Source organism: Leuciscus leuciscus (genome assembly GCF_965113295.1).
Source record: "Leuciscus leuciscus genome assembly, chromosome: 8".
Classification (NCBI taxonomy): Eukaryota; Metazoa; Chordata; class Actinopteri; order Cypriniformes; family Leuciscidae; genus Leuciscus; species Leuciscus leuciscus.
The window spans coordinates 24,369,554-24,388,639 of record NC_138732.1 but is presented as its reverse complement, the minus strand read 5'-3'; the positions used below and the strand labels follow the sequence as shown (position 1 = coordinate 24,388,639).

The following is a 19,086-nucleotide window of genomic DNA, read 5'->3' as shown; positions in this document are numbered from 1 at the left end:
CGGATCTGTGTCGTTCAGACTGTCATGAAAAGATCAGATAGGCCTACAGGTCGCATAGGGGCAAAAAAATCGGAATTGGGTCGTTTCAGCCTGCAGTGTGAACGTAGCCTATGTTAAGCCCGCCCGCCGACTCTATACACAATGTGATTGGCCTGACTGACTACAGTTTGTTTTTTCCAGCTAGAAAGCCAACGGAGAGTTGCTAGAAATATAGGCTTGCTTATAGCCTAGATTTCTAGGCTATAAGAACCTCTGACTCTTCTGGCAATACTGTATTGTTCTGAATATTGAATAGTAGGCCTATCAAATGTCTGTATATTCACCACTTGCATATTGTGAAAATACAGTGACCTAACTGCAAAAGCAGTTTTTTTTTCCAATTGCTAACACACTAAAATGACATGCACAGCACAGTTATTTAAACTGACAAACAGAGAGCAAAACCTCTTCTCAAGTCTCCAAAAGTCTGAACACATGTTCTGCTTTACACACATTTTGCAATTCAAAATGGCACTTTTTAAATGCACTGAACACGGTTCTCTGCTTAAGACACAACAACCTGACATAAAGTCACATGTTTGCCATTTCAAAATGACACTACATGAGCTAATTGGCCAATACATGTGCCACCTGGCCAAACACCTCAATGGTTAATTGTTAACACTTCTACTGTTTTATTTGTGAGCATATTTTTTTTTTCAGTGCAATGTAAATATATCTGCTGTGCATATGTTGCACTGACTTGTTTGATAAAAAAATAAAAAAATAATTGGTTTCACCAGCATGTGTGTGTATCTGCAAATATTTCTGTGCATGTGAACAATCTGAACAATTTTCTACAATTTGAACTATTTATGGCAAAGCATACTAAAAATGAGAGTGATTTTCATTATCCCCAAGTGTGTAGGTGGTTATACAAAAATCTGGTAATATGAATGAAGTGTGTGCCATTTCGTGCAACAGTTTGATTTTGATAATGCTATATGTAGTTTTGGTTGCAGTGCTTCATTTTGTAGGATATATTAGGTATTTTGCAGTTTGGGTGTGTGGTTTTGTGAATTGTGTTAAGTATTTTGATAAAACCAGCCTAATTTGCAAAATTGTGTGTTAGCAATTGGACAAAACTGTAAAGTACACTCAGAAGAGATGTGCAACTGCAAAATCAAGGTCAGTGAGAGAGATTGATTCTGTTTCAGCATCATGTCTTCATGTTTGTCCGGCCGGAGGAGTTTCTCCACATCTCAGACACTGTCATCTCTGCAGGCAAAGGGAAAAAGCCTAAAGCAGATCCAGCCTTGACAACATTCTCCACACCACACCACTCTTCCTCATCCTCGTCCTCATCCTCTTCCTGCTTGTTCACCTCCTCTTTCTCATCCTCTTCCTCCTCTCCCTCTTATATTGTTTCCATCCATTGTTGGTATCAACATTCAGTGCAACATTTTGAGTAAATTGTGGGACTTGTATTATGTACAGTTGGTTTGGTCACATCATTAGAAATAAGTGTGAACAATTTTGAGTCGTTGTGTGTAAATGATGACAACTGTGTTGCAGTTGTGTTTAACTTTCGCCTGTCTGTGTTTAGCGTTTTGAAACATAAGTGCATCACAGTGCAAAATGTGTTTTAGTGAGTGAGAATGTGTTTAGAGTTTTGAAAAAAAAGAGTGCATGAGATTTGCAAACAGTGTTTTAACTACCTGAACTTGTTTAATGTTTTACAGAAAGAGTGATTTATTCGACAAATTTGTTTAGACTATTGAGAATTTGGTTCAGAGAATGGGGTTTAGTGTTTTAGCAATTCAGAAAAACTGTAATAACAGCATAATGAAATATGGTGAATCATTTTAATAATATTATGTATGCTAATTAGAGGTCGACCGATAGTGGATTTTACCGATAACGATAGTTAGGTTGGGCCATACTTGCCGATAACCGATTAATCAACCGATAGTTTTTTTAATTGATACTGGATAAAAACAAAACATAACACTCCAAGTAAAACAATGCTGAACTTTATTATAAAAATAATAAAACTGTATTAAACCATGAAAACATGCTAAATTAAATAAATATATAATATGAATAAATATTGAAGTCACTAAAAGACAATCATTCAAACTGAAACAAAAAGTAATACTCTAAATAACAAATAAAACCAGTTACATTTAAAATGTAACTGTTAAACTGTTCTTTTTCAAGCCAACTTAATGAATAAAAAAGTAACAAAATTTGATCAGTATAATATTTGAGCAATACAATTGCACCTTGATCATTCATGTTAGTTTGATAGTGCATTAACTATGGTTAACAAATAAAAACCTTAATTTAAAAATGTATTAGTGCATGTTAATTAACAAATAATGAACAATCCTTATACAGACGTTATTAACCTTAGTTAATGTTACATATGGAATTTTATTGTAAGTGTTATCATTTCATATAAATCCAAACAGTCATGCTTAAATATCTACAATGCCAGAGCATTGAAATGACATATATATAAAATGTATAGTCTCACACTTTTGCTTCTATTTTATAAACACTTGATGATTATCTGATCAAAATAACAAAACACGCTTACGTTTATTTTTGTCAGTGTTTTAACCGCTTGAGGTACTACTAATGTTAGCGTCCTCTCAGCCTTGAAGGCAAACAAACATACTGTTGTGCTGTTCTTTCTCTACTAATGCAGCATTTAGTCAACAAATTAATAATTTTATAATGATATTAAAAAATGTAGGGTATACATAGGCTACCTTTTAACTGTCGGTGCTTTAAACGCGCATCTAATGTCAGCGATCTCCGCGCAGCATGTGCTCTCTCAGTGCAGCACGCAGCATCACGTGTCGAAATAAACAACACGAGGCATCAGCGATAGTTTTATTACACCTCTAGAGGCCGCTCTTGTACTGCATGATGCCAGCAGACCCTTCTCAGCTCTCTCTTACTGTGTAATGAATGACAGCGCGCGCTTCTCAGCCGCTCCAGCAACGGACGCAACCAGGAAAAACTATCGGTATGTATTTTTGCCGATAACGATAGTTCCACCAATCAACTATCGGTGCCGATTAATCGGCAAAACCGATGAATCGGTCGACCTCTAATGCTAATACCATGTATTTGTATGCTTGCACCTTTAATTTATCGAAGCTGAGAATGCAAAAATGCAAAATAATTAAAAGTAATAATAATTAAAGGTGCTCTAAGCGATGTTGGGTGAAGTCACTTCTTGTTGACGTTCAAATATTGTCAAACAAAACGGAGGCTAGCTTGACCCTCCCTCCTCTTCATCCCCCCCCCCCCCCCCACATTTTTTATAACGTTAGTCGTTGTCTAGGACATCTCTCCTCCAGCTAACTTCCCTCTTCATTCTCTCTCCTCCACTCCCCACACCCCCCTTCATGTGCACGCGCACTAACCCCCCAACCCCCACCCCCAAATCATTATTGTCGGTTATAGGCTGGAACACTGTTTGTTATGTTTCGTGGTCCAGGCTGGGCCAGTTTGTTTTTGTTGCCGTTTGCGGAGCCTGGGCTGTCTACAGAGACCGCGTTTTTTACAGTGTGTTCAGGGGACAGGCAGCTAGCGGATAGTGAGATGTTTGCTGTATGTGACAAAAAAATGTTGGCCTAAAAAACACGTGACATCGCTTAGAGCACCTTTAAATAAAATAAGACAAGGAGAAAGAAATATCAGTAAATTGGGACATAAGGCCTGTGACATGGAAATGACAGTGACATGCCACTCTGTAATTGCTGTCCCTATAAGGCCCACACTGTTGACAGCGCAGTGTGTCTCATTCCCATGAATCATTTGGTTTGAGTGGTCACTGAGAGACCTGAAGCAGAAAGGACATTGGACACTGTCAAAACACATTATTCTGACCATGTCCAACTAGGTGTCACAGATAAGGGAAATAGCAAATGGCTTTTCTGGACACACACTGTAAACCTGAACGAAGAAATTAACCAAATGAAATGAGTTTATTTCACTCAAAAATTGAATATTGTCCTGATAAAATCAGCATTTAAATGCAGTACAACAAATAAAACTGTAATGTGCATTACTGATTAGAAGTTTGGGGTGATCGTGTAAGATATAGTTTTGAAAGAAATACTTTTATTCAGCAAGGACACATAAGAAAAATCAAAAGTGACAATTATAATGTTATATAAGATTTATTATTTAAATAATTGCTGTTCTTTTGAACTACATATTACATATATATGTACTAACATGTAGTTAAGGTTGCCTTTATTCATGCATGAATCCATCTATGACTCCGGTCATATTTAAGGTTAATGTGTTGACTTATTAGTTCATGTTGAGGTAAGTATTAATTCAATCATTAGTACATGCTTAGTACAGCCAGCAGCCATATCACCCTGTAGCCCAAGACCGGTTGCCCACTGAAGCTAAGCAGGGCTGAGCCTGGTTAGTACCTGGATGGGAGACCTCCTGAGAAAACCAGGTTGCTGCTGGAAGAGGTGTTAGTGAGGCCAGTAGGGGGCGCTCACCCTGTGGTCTGTGTGGGTCCTAATGCCCCAGTGTAGTGACGGGGACACTATACTGCCAAAAGAGCACCATCCTTCGGATGAGACGTTAAACCGAGGTCCTGACTCTCTGTGGTCATTAAAAATCCCAGGATGTCCTTCGAAAAAGAGTAGGGGTGTAACCCCGGCATCCTGGCCAAATTTGCCCCTTGGCCTCTGTCCATCATGGCCTCCTGATCATCCCCATATACTGATTGGCTTCATCACTGTCTCCTCTCCACCAGTAAGCTGGTGTGTGGTGGGCGTTCTGGTGCAATATGGCTGCCGTCACATCATCCAAGTGGATGCTGCACATTGGTGGTGGTTGAGGAGATTCCCCCATCTATGTAAAGCGCTTTGAGGTCTCAGAAAAAGCGCTATATAAATGTAACAAATTATTATTAATTATTATAACAAATTATTATTATTAATTAACAAATTATTATTATTATGCTTATTCATGTAAAGAGTTACCATTATCTTTTTTTTATATATATATACATTAGAGTGGGCTGATACAAATTACATACAGAAATGCACTTAATTGTAATGAAAATACTCAAAATACAAATAAAAACTTTTTATTAAACGAAAAAGTGCTTCATTAATTTAAATGAAATATGAAACATGTATCTTCTCAGTTTTCAGATTAATCCATGTGGAGTGTTACATCTACTCAAATTCCATTTTCGTCTAGGAACAACTTCCATTTCACTCGTCCTCTTTAAAATGCAGAAGCTAAATGATAGATTAACAAATGCATTATGGCTGCCTCCCTATGCCAAAGTGTAGTGTAAGATGGCCAAACACAAAGACATTGTCTATATGGAGGTAGTCCATTGGAGTCTCCATGGAAACAAAATCCACAGATCTCTTTTGATGAAGTGATTTAAAAGACTTGCAACATATGATTAGAATGAGAAGAGACACCAATATTCACAGTGTGCTCATTATTACCACGACTGTTTTTGCCAAACATATGGCAAACAGAGCAGCACTGATCTTTATGGAAAGCTGAATATCAGAATATTTTCATTTGGCCTCTTCCCAGCAGGCCTACCACTAAATGTCACCAACAAACTGTGCATAAAAGCATTAAAAAATGCCAAACTCTAACTATAAATTATTGAAAAAATAAATCATTCATCTATTATTGATAACAGTATTGCTTTTGCTTTCTTTTCACTGCTTTGAATTGTGACTTCCACTAATATGGAAGCTTGTTTCCGCCACGGAATATTTATTTATTTATTTTTAAATCTCGCAATCGCAAGTTTGCATCTTGCAAATCTGACTTTAAGTGCGTGATATGAAATCGCAATTGCGAAAAAAGTCAGAATTGCGAGTTATAAAGTCAGAATTGCAAAATATAATCGCGCAATTGTGAGAAAAAAAGTCAGAATTGTGAAATAAAAAGTTGCAATTATCTTTTAATTTTGTTTTTATACTGTGGTGGAAACAAACTTAGGTTCAAGTGCTGCGTTGCAAAATTCAGATCCAGATGGTCTATTTAAATCTGATAATAGATCTTTTGTGAGCATTTAAATACATGTAAATGAATGTGAGCATCACATTTTAACCAGGAACTTCCTATTCTAATGGCTGTAATGAAGAGCTAGGATTAGGTTTAAGGATAGGGATATGGTTAGGACAACATTTTCAGACAGGAATGTTGTTCAATGATATTACTTGGCAAAATCACAGTGACCCAATATGCAAGATAGCCTTATGTAATGCTGTACATTTTACTTGAAAAAAAAAAGAAAGAAAAAGAAAAAAAAAAAGAAAAGAATGTGTCACTGCTCTGGTATGCTGTAAAATCTGATCTTCAAAAAAATATATATTTGAAATGAAAAATGGTCTGTTGCTCCCACACTGCCACTATGTATGCTCCTCAACAACACAATAAGTTACATCATATTAATGTCTGTTATGGCCTTCATTCAGCATATTGTACATCTTTCTTTCAAGTCTGGCTGCATTAATAACAAGTTACATCCTTGCATTCTAGATTTCCCTTGAGGGATTTGACCAGATGTCTTAAATCTTTAATCTTTGCTGTATCAAAAATAACATGCTACATTGTGGTTAGAGCCAGAGGGAACTCCCCTCCACAGACTCCTCACAGCGAAGAGCATCTTTCGCTCCTCTTATCCTCTGATCTACACATCACCTCTATCAGAGCAGTCACCACCAACATGCCATCGACATTGTAACCTACATTACTACAGCAGGGCTCTCAAGTTTTGAAGACAGGCAAGAGTGACAAGTTTAAATGCTTTTTACCTGACATCTTTGAAAGACAGATGCAATGATTAATGCATCCATGGCCAGGATATAATTATAAAATATGACATGATTTTAAAAGTGACCTATAACATCGACTATGCAATACACTTTAATTTATTTAGTGCTAATAAAATTATTAAGCCTATTTGGAGAGAGAGATGTTTATAATGTGACAAAATGTCAGTCATCGTGTGATAACGAAAATATGACTAGGCCTAGACTACTTGTTCTGAGCAGGTGTTGTCAGTGAACAGGCTGTAAAACTGTTGGCTAAGTTACAGACACTCATGAAAAACTGATGCTAATTATCTGGGAAACATTCTCTAACAGCAGTCAGTTTGTGTCAAACAAGTTGTGAATTTGTTGTAACATTAAAACAGGAGATGATGACTTACTCTGTGCTCAAAGTGATGCTCAGAGCTCGGACTGGTTTCTTCTGTGGGTGAACGAAACTTTTGGAAGACGTTGTAGCAGAATCACTTGAACAATTCCAGGATATGCTTTTTCTTTCATTGGTTGTTGCGTTAAATCTTACCCAGATACAATAGTGCTATTTTTCTGATTGGCTATTGTGTAGCCCCTTTCTTTTGATAAGTGGCAGGCTCGACTAAGAATTCCAGGGGAGACGCGCTTGATTACTGCCAGTTCCATAGTGAGAGCGGCGCGGCTAGAGAAATTTTGGCCGCTGCGGCATATTAAATATATTATAAATAGTTTTTTTCCGCGTGAGAAATACAATGTGTGGCGGGAGTGCGTGACAAAAGACCGAAATGAGTGACTGTCACGCTCAATGCGTGACACTTGAGAGCCCTGCTACAGTAAAGTTTAAAGGGTCAAATCATGACAGATCAAATAGTCCTTGACCCTTTGAGATAAAACAGTTTGTTGAATTATGAAAACATAATGTAAGTAACTAAATGAGCTCCCACTTCAGGGTAGGGTCTAAACCAGTGCTATAGGAACTACCAGTGACGTTAGTGTACGCTGATAAGCCGAATGCATGTAAGACACCAGCACCCGCCATTTAAAAAAAAAAAGCTGTGTACACACACAGATTATAGTCTTTATAATTATTTACTCCATAAACTTAACTCTACGCACATGGAAAACAGTGATAAATAGACCTCTCAACCTTTAAGCTAAGGAGAACCTTTAATACAACGCGACTTTGGACCAAGCAAAGCATGATAATGTATTTCTGCTCAGCTAGCGACGTTGGGCATCAACCACACGGCAAACGCTAATCATTTTTCATATACTGTCTACTTTCTCTGTATAACAGCTCTATCTAATAATGTATTAGACAGGACTGTTAAACAGGTCGTAAACTAATGAAGACAGAGAATGGGAGCGCTGTGTGCTCAGGCTCTGGCGTTCTCAGCACCGTTAAAATAAATGTCTGCCGCACCATCAAAATAAAAGTTACAACAACAAGCACGGCTTACGTCACTTCAGAGTTCCCACTGGCGGTGTGAAGGCAACCAGGAAAATGTTCCTCGGGGAACTATTAGTTCTCGGGGAACCACCCTGGTGGCTTGTTCCTAGAACTAAGTCCCTAGAACTACCCAGTGCAAAACCCACTACTAGTACCTTTTGAAAGAAAACTGACCCAGTGACAACTTTTGTACCTTTTCTTTTCTGAGAGCGTGTGATTTTTTTTATAAAGAGCGAGTTCCCACACTAGGATTAAAGCAATCTTGTACCCTCGTTAAAATGACTGACCAAATTTACACAACATTCCTGCCAAGTACAACCCAATAGCATAAATACTATTATCCTAACAGCAGAAGCATTTATTAATTCATTAAAGCGAGAGAAAATAGTAATATAAACTGTTCTTTGGTTCCAAAAAATTTCAGAAATGGACCTCTGCAAAATATAAATATTTTTTAAATAATATACAACTCCTTTAAGGCATATTGGATAACTGCATAAAACAGCAAAAGTTTTTATGAGACAAGACATAGTGGGTAGACAATCTTTCTTAGTTTTACGCCAAAATATTGCAGGACAGAAAAGCTCTTTTTTAGTGAAACAATAACCATTCTCTGTCACAATGTTTCTGAGAATAGTTTAAAAATAAAGCAGATGGGGAGCAAGAGTTCTAGCAGATGTGCAGTCTAACTGAGATGACCAAAGATCGGGTTTATGTTCCCATGACACATAACAGCAGAAGCTACAATATACTGATGTTCATGCTCTGCTGTTTTCTGAGTAAATTTTGTTAGGTCAAGAGGTGAGCAAACTAGAAATGCCTGATGAAGTAGTAGAACTCTACACCTGACAGTGAATGAGAAAGGTGTACACAGCAAGACATGGACTTATTCTTTGCTGCCTGTTGCTCCAAGAACATCTACAAATGACCACCAGAAGGCAAATACAAGCCAATACACCAAGCAACCAATGAAAAGAAGTGGTATATGCAAATGAATCAATCTGGAAGTCTTCTACTTTACTGAAAATGAACACCTTTAGGGGTGATTTCACACTTTGATTGTTTGGTCTGAACCTGAGTTTGATTGCTCCCCCTCCTTTGCCCCCGCTGGATTGTGTTCACACTGTATTTTTGGGGGGGTTCAAACCGCTTCGGTCATCAAAGCGGCAGCTGTTTATGCTAGGTATCAAGACACAGGGGTTCCATGAAGCCAGGATGCATAGCGTGGCTCGCCTCACTTTTATATTTTGGTTTTTGAACCTTTGGTTTTGTTTCTAAAGCGTCATCTATCTGCCATGAATGCACTGCAAATGTTCTAATAAAAACAGGAGTCCATTTCTGCTAAAGGCGAACAAAAAACTAGATATACATTCTCTCTGCTTGCAGTCCCAGTGTTACTGAAGTATACATTAATTTCCACAATGTAGTACGGTTGCATTCATATCAGCAGCAAACCGTACCAGACATCATATGAACCGTACCCCAGACCACCTTTTTAAATCGGGGTGCAGTTTGGAAAACAGCATTCACATCAACCAAACAAACCCGGGTAAGCACCAAAAGAGCTAGTGTGAAAGCCCTCTAAATCAAAGCAAGATTATGGACCAGGCAATTTGTTGTCTTTTGTTACTGATTTTTGTCTTTTGTTACTGATTTTAAGAATTGGCAGTTTAAATAAATAAAAAATGAATGCGAGCTTGCAGTTTATTATAGGTGGGATTTAAGCAGACTAAATTATTAAGATTTATAAGACTATTATTATTAAATAAGTCCTTTATAAGTCAAACAGAGAGAAGTCAGTCATTTTCACAAAACGATTGACCTTTTGATTAAACATTAATAAACATTTACAAAAAAAAAGAAACATAGTTCTGGACCAACTGTTCACATTAATATCTATAAAATGCATTTACAAAATAGATAGGGCAAAAACAATTTCAAGCTGACTTAAATGTAGTCAATATTTTGTCATGTTATATTCATTAATTTTGGTAAAACATTTTCTGAATTGACTAAAATAATTTTTGGATTTATGGACAAGAAAGCTTTTTTGTCTTGTCTATGTTATTGTATCGAAAGAAAATACCCTTTTAACAGACATTTTTGTCAGTATTTTCTTGATGAGATGTTCCTGACCTTGGTTCCTGACCATAATCTGTCCTTTTTCCAAGTGTACATGTTACCAGATCCACCTTAGAAAAGAGAGACCAAGGGAAATATAATTCTTGTCTCACTTACTTCAGGACGTGTGTAGAGCCGTTGATCTGCGTGGCCGTGCAGGTCGTTCCAGGGCCTAGGATGGAAGATCGGCGGTAGCGCTTGTGTCCGCAGCAGAGAATGATGAGGAAGGCACGACGGAAGGACTTGTTAAGGAAGGCGTAGAGGATGGGGTTGAGCATGGAGTTGATGTAGCCCAGCCAGAGGCAGGCCGCCCAGAGCTGCTCAGGAACACTGTAATCTATGAAGGGGTCCACCACGTTCGTGATGAAGAAAGGGGCCCAGCACAGGCAGAAGCAGCCCATGATGATACACAGAGTCTTGGCCGCCTTGGTCTCGGTACGCATGCGGTGGTTGCGTTGGTGGTCTGCGCTGTTCCCTGCTCCTCCGGCCCGCTGCAGCATACTGATCTGTCGGGCGTGTGCCCGCGCCGTGACGTAGATGCGTTGGTACGCCAGCACCATCAGGATGAGCGGTACGTAGAAGGCCACGACTGAGCAGGTCAGAGCGTATGGCTTGTTCACCATGAACACACACACCGTGGAGTTGCCGGAGAACTTCCGCTTCTCTATCTGTCAAGAAAATGTTGACATATTCAGCTTACGCAAACACAAAAGAATGTACACTCTAAACATTACAGGTACCAAAAGGGGGTTTTCACAGTGATGCCATAGAAGAACCATTTTTGGTTTTCCGAAGAAACTTTTTCCACTATAAAGTAGAAACCTTCTGTGCAATGGAAAGTTAACATGGATGTTAAGATTCTTCATGGAACTATAAATGCCAATGAAGAAGCTTTATTTTTAAATGCTACTTGACACTGCACCGTCAGACACGGATCAACATTGAGAGTCACCACATCACAGTACATAATTTCTCAGACATTCCAAGACCAATTCCAATTCAATGTTCAATCAGCGAAAACACGCTGATTGACAAAACCTGACAAATGTGTCTGTTGGTGCAGTGTGAATTGGCATTAAGAGTTATGGAAATTATTTTACTAGGTTTCTAGCGCTCCCTCTGTGTCAGGTCATTATTTACCATTACCATAAGGTTGGACCCTGTATGTCTTTGGCTTCAGGGAACAGTCATTTGAGGAGACATTTTAAGAGCAGAGGTGGCTACTTACAATACTTCTTCTGGTAAATCACAAGGACCTCTAGATGTGGAAGAGAACTTAGCTAGAGGGCATGAATCTATAAATATCTTGCTCCCCAAATACACTATTTAGAGACTCTCACCTCTTCATATTAATGGAACATGTTTGACATTCAAATACTATGATATACAGCACTATATCAGTTATATTAAGTTTGTAACTGGTAAATGAATTACACTCCCCTAGAATTAAATTCACCCTCTGATGCATGATGTCCTTTGGAGTGGAAAGATTTTTAAAAGTCATTAACCTTTCAGGGTGTGATGATTTAAATAATGATTAAAAATACAAACATTCAAATCATCATGACTGATGACTTTTGACCCTTAGCCATAATTATATTAGAATTTCATCTTTATGGCCAAATATAAGTGAAAACCATGACGATTTTTTTTTTTTTATAAATATAGGCATTAGCCGATAAGTTTTTCTGTTTGACCGATATGTAGGAGGCAGGACTTTTATTTTGTCAGTGGGCATGCATGTTTGACAAACTTTAATTCCTTGATTTCAACCTATGCTGCACTATATACAGTGTGCCGCTATATCATATTCATATCATATTCACTGTGTGCTGTATGTAAAATTAGCACTACCTTGTCTTCATGTAAAAATATGATTCCCAGTGTGCACAGATTAACCAGATTACTGAGTGCACTGTTGGTTACAGTGTTTAGTTCCTTATCTATCTCTAAATTAAATAGTGTGATACCATAGCTATCTGCTTTATATCGGCCACCCTGCTCTCTAAGATATTGGCTGTAAAATACGGTAATGTATATTGTTAGACCACTACCTACATTGCAGCTACAGTACAGTTGTCAGCTACAGCAGCTCATAATATATGCCTAATCATGTTATTTGGTTATTTTTGGGAGTGACATTCACCTCATTAAATCCATTCAGGTTGTCACTGCAGTGACGTCACTCTCTATTGGACCCTGACAGCTCGTCTAAGGGGCAAGTGTCTCAAAGTCTGTCTCTCTCTTCCATATAGCTGCTCCCATCAGCTCTGCTGTCTTGCATTTATCCATACTGTACAGTGCGGATCATAAAAAGGACACTGCCACACCTGCAGTCCAAAATCCTTTTTGTAGTTGTTTTTTGTCCCCCAGGTCAGCAAGGCAATTTCTTGGAGGAGTTGGATGTGTTACTCTCATCCTTCCCTGAGGATGGTACTCCTCTGGTAGTTATTAGAGACTTTAACATCCACCTAGAAAAACCTCAGGCTGTTGATTTCAACACTCTGCTTGCCTCGTTTTACCTCAAGTGAGTATCTACTGAGGCTAATCACAAATCAGGTAAACAATTTGACCTTATTTACATGCGCTACTGCTCCACTGACCATACGCTGGTCACTCCACTGCACACTTCAGAATACTTCCTCCTCACTCTTAACCTCAACCTGGCTCAGAAACCAACACACACTCCTCCACAGGTCACCTTTCGGCAAAACCTATGCTCACTCTCACCGGCCTCCTGCCTATCCTCTTTGGTCTCATCCACACTTCCTCCCCCAAATCCGCTCTCATCACTTGATACTAACAGTGCAACTGATACTCTTTTCTCCACACTAACATCGTGCTTAGACAACTTCTGCCCCCTTTCCTCCAGGCCAGCCCGCGCCACCCCCTCTACCCCCTGGTTATCTGATGTTCTCCGCGAACATCATTCTAAACTCAGGGCTGCAGAGAGGGAGTGGCGCAAATCAAAGATCCCGCTGACCCTGGTTTGTATCAATCCCTCCACTCTTCCTTATCTGCTAATGTCTCTACTGCTAAAATGACTTACTACCATGACAAAATGAACAATTCTTCTGACTCTGACTTTTCAAACCCTCCTCCTCCCCCTCCTTCATCAACCCTAACAGCTGATGACTTTGCTACATTCTTCATAAAAAAACAACAACAACCATCAGCATAAAATTTTCCACACCACAATTCGACATGCACATCTTAACAGCTGACACACACATTCTCTCCTTCTCTCCGCTCTCGGAGGCAGAAGTCTCCAAACTCATCCTTTCCAAACACCCTACTACCTGTCCGCTTGATCCTATACCTACTCATCTCTTTCAAGCCATTTCTCCTTCAGTTCTACCTGCACTCACTCACATCATCAACACCTCTCTTCACACTGGTACCTTTCCCACATCATTTAAACTGGGGCGCGGTTAACCCCACTGCTTAAGAAACCCACTCTAAATCCAGCACATCTAGAATTTTTTTTTACTTTTTTAAAACTCCTGGACACACAACCAGTCTGCAGCCACTCAACTGAGACTGTCCTGCTCTTGGTTATTGAAGCTCTAAGACTGGAAAGAGCAGTTTCCAAATCCTCAGTACTCATCTTGCTGGATCTGTCTGCTGCTTGACAGATCCTCCTTGTCAAAGATGAAGGGAATCTCAGGAACCGCACTCCAATGGTCCAAGTCTTACCTCTCATGTAGGTCCGTGGAGGGGTGAGGTGTCTAAGTCACAAAATCTAGCTAACATCTGTGCCTCAGGACTCAGTGCTTGGACCATTTCTCTTCTCCATCTACATGTCATCACTAGGATCTATCACTCAGAAACATGTATTTTTCTATCACTGCTATGCTGATGTCACACAACTCTACCTCTCATTCCAACCAGATGATCCGACAGTAGCTGCTCACATCTCAGCCTGCCTGATAGACATTTCTTGCTGGATGAAAGACCACCACCTTCACTTAAAACACAACCAGCACAACTTCTCCATTCAGCTAGGTTTGTCAACCATAACTTCATCCAGGGCAGCCAGGAACCTTGGAGTTGTGATTGATGATCAGTTGAACTTCACAGAGCACATTGCTAGAACTGCCCGGTTCTGCAGATATGCCTTATTATACAACACTAAGAAGATCAGGCCATGCTACACAACTTCTTGTCCAAGCTCTTGTTCTATCCACACAAAAAAAAAAAAAAAAAAAAACGACCTACTATGCTGGACTAAGCTGGACACGGCACTTGTATATTGTTGCCCTGTTGTTGGTTTAATTGCTGCTATTGCTCTTCTCATTTGTAATATCACTTTGGATAAAAAATGTCTGCTAAATGATTAAATGTAATTTAAATGTAAATGTATAAAGAGTGTGCTGTTTAAAAAGCTGCAGCTTGTGTCAATTCGTTTTTTTTTGTTTTTTATGATGTTAATTTAGCAAAAGTTTGGGGTAAGAAATTAATAACTTTATTAAGCAAGGATGTAATAAATTGATCAAAAGTGAAAGTAAAGACATTTATAATATAATTTTTTTATTTTTATATAAATGCTTTTGAACTTTCTATTTGTCAAAGCATCCTGAAAAACATGCACCTTGATTTCCACAAAATATCAATCAGCACAATTGTTTTCAACATTGACAATAACAAGAAATATTTATTAAGCACCAAATCAGCATATTAAAAATGATTTCTGAAGGATCATGTGACACTGAAGACTGGAGGAATTATGATGAAAATTTGGCTTTTCCATCACAGTTAATTAATTTCAAAAACATTTTAAAAAATCGTATTCACCACAAACTTTTGAATGGTAGAATACATACAAACATATTTTCTGTTTTTTGGTCATATAAACCCTTTAAAAATCACAGAAAACTATTTCAGATTTTATAAAGCCATGTTCCAATTACAAAATGTTATTGCTTTTAAGTAAAGTGCAATTAGTGACATACATTAGAAACATGCTTAACCCCACAATTAACATCAACAACAACTAAGATTAAATGGCTAGATATTGTAAGTGAAGAGAGCTTGATGAGAGTAATTAACATAGATTTTTTTCAAATCTGATCTAGGTCTGTGAGAACCATAAGGTATACACATGCATACAGATATACTGTTTTCAAACAGACTGTTAATGATTTGATCCACAGAAGGAAGTGTTATGATGAGAAACATTAATCACTGTTCATCTGAGCCTCTCTCCTGCCTGCTCCTCACATTACTCTGAGCCCTCCAAACCATAAACCCAACACCAACCCTCTCATTAATAATGAGAAACTTCAGTAAATTTTTCTCTCATGAACTGCAAACAAATTGCACATCAGTGTCAGACTGATTTTTTTCTTTTTCAGAATAAGCTGGACTTTGGCCCGTGCTATCATTGATATTCAATATCAAACCGCTAATTAGTTCCTTTGAGAAGAGCTTTTGGCGGAACGGGACGCTTCTCTGAAAATGTGAAGTATAGGTAGCTATTAAGGTGGAATAACCCAGGATACTCCAGACAGCAGAATGCTAAGTGTTTACTTTAAAGAGAAAGCATTCATTAATTCTTTTAGATTTTTTTTCTCATTAAAAATGTAGTTTGAAGGAAGCTAAAATGAATACACAAATATTATCCTATACATGTGGGCAGAGAAAACCACTCAGCTGTTTCCAAAGACCGAAAACGGCAAAGTAAAACAGACATGGTGTCACATGAATCTCATGAAACATTACATTACATCAACATGCACATGAAAACCAGAGAGAAATACTTTCCACGTGGCATTTCCTTTCTCTAGCATGAATTTAATTATGGTGCATCACCCAGGGCCATTTTTATTTGTTTACTGGAAAGTAATGAATTAAGTTCCCTACCTGAGACTTTGGCATTTAATTTTCTCCACAATCATCCCAACCCTCAAAGCTGATCTTTATGAGAGCCCCTACGTACTTCAATTGCTTTCCTAGAAACATTGACAGTGGCTTAGGTTCTATGCATGGATGGATAACTGCCTTTTGAAAACTGCATATAGAGCAGAGAAGATGCCTGAAAAAGACTTGACATGCGTCACAAGTTTCTCTCATAATCACTCCCTGGATTTTTTATAAAGCATTTTTATAATCCACACTTGATTACAAGGTGAGAGAGAATGAAAGAAACATCATTACAAGAATCAAAGTCAGACTGCTTTCACAAACCTTATCAGCACAAACAGTCTACCATCTGACGGTTGTGACTCACCAAATCATCTATTCCAATACTATTCCAGCCTTGCATTATGGGTAAGAAGGAAATAACGGTTGGGATTATCCAGCATCCTCCGATCATTAAAGTCACTCTCAGTGGTGTCATCTTATTCCTGTAGACCAGTGGCTGGCAACAGATGGCATAGTACCTGTAAGGAAGGGTAAAATAAACAGTATATGTTGAATATTCTTCATTTGGCCACCCATAAAGTGTATACAAAACAATTAAGACAAAATAATTGTACATGAATATGTTGCTGAAAAGTATTACGATGTGCAAGTGAAATACAATAACCTTGAAAAACCTGAAGGATGATGACCTGCAGTGCCCCTGACTGACAAAACGTCAACCTATCAAGCATCTGGAAAACAGATTCCGTCAACCTGCTATAGCTTCTTAACCTTTCTGATCTGCCAGTCTATCCAGCTCAAGGTTGTTAGTTAAATGACACTGTTGACATTAACCATTAGTATTCTGTACTAAAGAGTCCTAAAATGATATCAACACAGCCAGACCTGTACAGAATTCCATTTGTCCCTAACAACAACACCGTGAAAGAGTTGTAAACTGATATTTATAGATATTTAAAGACAAACTACCGTTCAAACATTTTTGGTTAATTTGGTAAGTTTTTTTAAATGTTTTTGAAAGATATCTCTTGGAGAAGGCTGCATTTAATCATACAGTGAAACTGTAATATTGTAAAATATTTTTACAATTTAAAATAACTGTTTTCTATCTTAATATATTTTGAAATGTAATTTGATGCAAATCTGAATTATCCGCATCATTACTCCAGTCTACAATGTCACATGATCCTTCAAAAAAAAAAAAATCAAATGCTGATTTGCTGCTCAAGAAACATTTCTTATTATTATCAATGTTGAAAACTGTTGCTGCTTATTGTTTTTCTGAAAATATATTTGAAATAGAAATATTTTGTAACATTATTAATGTCTTTACTGTCACTTTTTATTAATTTAATGTGTCCTTGAAGAATTAAAAGTATTATTTTTTTTATCTTACTGATCCTAAACTTTTGAAAAGTAGTGTATGGTGTATATCACATGGAATATGATTGAAAATCCATTCACAAAGGTCTATAACCATTTTGTTTTCCCAAGCAATACATTAGGTCATGAAGAGAGAAACCAGACTGACATGCAGCAAATGTCAATCTGAGCATTCAATTCAATAATAAATCACTTGGGGAAAAAAGAAAACTCTTGACTTTTAAATAAATGGCACTAAGTTAAAAAAATACTTCTCAGTTTGAGAGAGGAAAAAAATTTAAAAGGTAAATTAATCATTGACTTTCAATAGGTATAACTTGCGAGGCAATGAAAAAAAAAAAAAAAATTGTATAATAAAAGTGTAACTGCACAATACAAGCCCTCAAAGTATCTACCACTTACTGCTATAAATGGTAATCAACTACTAACACAAAAAGCTCAAAAGGTACACAATTTTTTTGATTGTTTGATTGTAACAATCTATGACTTGTTGAAAAACTGAAGATTTAAGGACCTTGTCCCTAAAGGTCTTAACCCCTTGCCCAACCTTTCACCCTTCACTTCCCATTACATTCTAAGTCTCACATTTTGCCATCTATTGCACATTGTGAGATGAACCTCGGATGAACATTTTGTGCCTTGTGGCTGTCAAGGATGTATGGTTGGATAGGTCTGGTATCTCAAATAGTGAGAGAAAGGATTGAGGAAAAGCCATAGAGGACAGACTTTACTCACAATCCCTTTGACTAAATGGGACAGGTCACTCCAGATGTGTCAATACTTCAGTCTGCAGGTGTCGATGTTCCTGTTTATATCCATTTCTCTGGCCATGTGTTTACCACAGCATGTTTCAAGCTCTGCTTTACCCCACTGGAAGTGCAATCTGTCAATGTGCCTCTGCCCCTACATGTCAAGAGTTTGGGTTTTATTGGATTTATATTGGCATCAATGCATGAACAAATTCTAGAATCATGTTTTTGCAATTCCATTTGGCGTTGCAGGTGGTGCAAAAATGACAGATTTCACCTGGCAAGAAACATAGCAGGTGTTCTGAGTCAACTGTTCTGTCTTATTGACAACATAACATAAAATGCCTGCGTTAGGTCCCCAAATAACATTCTGTTGCAGTTTATTGATTCTTTATATGGGGCGTTTGAATGAGACTCACATATTTTGTTGGAAATTTCTTAGAAAAGATGGACCATAGGAGATTTGCAGCAGTGAAGGTAAGTATTTGTTAGTGAGTCAGCAGAAGCCCTGACCAAACATTACTTACAGTCTTAAATCATTCCCAGCTAGTGTCAGATAACTCTCTGCTGCAATCGAGCACTGGACTCTTTCTGAATTGGACTTAAATGTCATTTTCTAGAGTTTCGGGTGGGTCAGTTTTCTATGTTAGTATACTTTAAAATATTATTTATTACTGTGATGGCAAACGCTGAATTTTCTAGCGCAATTACA

The 19,086-nt window shown here is 37.9% G+C and overlaps 1 protein-coding gene across 4 annotated transcripts in view; it reads right to left on the bottom strand.

The window, feature by feature from the left end:
* Positions 1–19,086, bottom strand: part of htr4 (5-hydroxytryptamine receptor 4) — a 109,697-nt gene that overhangs the window by 34,125 nt on the left and 56,486 nt on the right. For all 4 annotated transcript variants that reach the window (XR_014208033.1, XM_082177300.1, XM_082177299.1 and 1 more), the window contains exons 5-6: positions 16,607–16,760; positions 10,495–11,045 (exon numbers count right to left, since the gene is read on the bottom strand). Coding sequence is in view for 3 of the 4 variants with exons in the window: in XM_082177300.1 (XP_082033426.1) it covers positions 10,495–11,045; positions 16,607–16,760 (705 nt within the window). In the remaining variant the exon portion in view is untranslated. The remainder of the gene's footprint in view (positions 1–10,494; positions 11,046–16,606; positions 16,761–19,086) is intronic.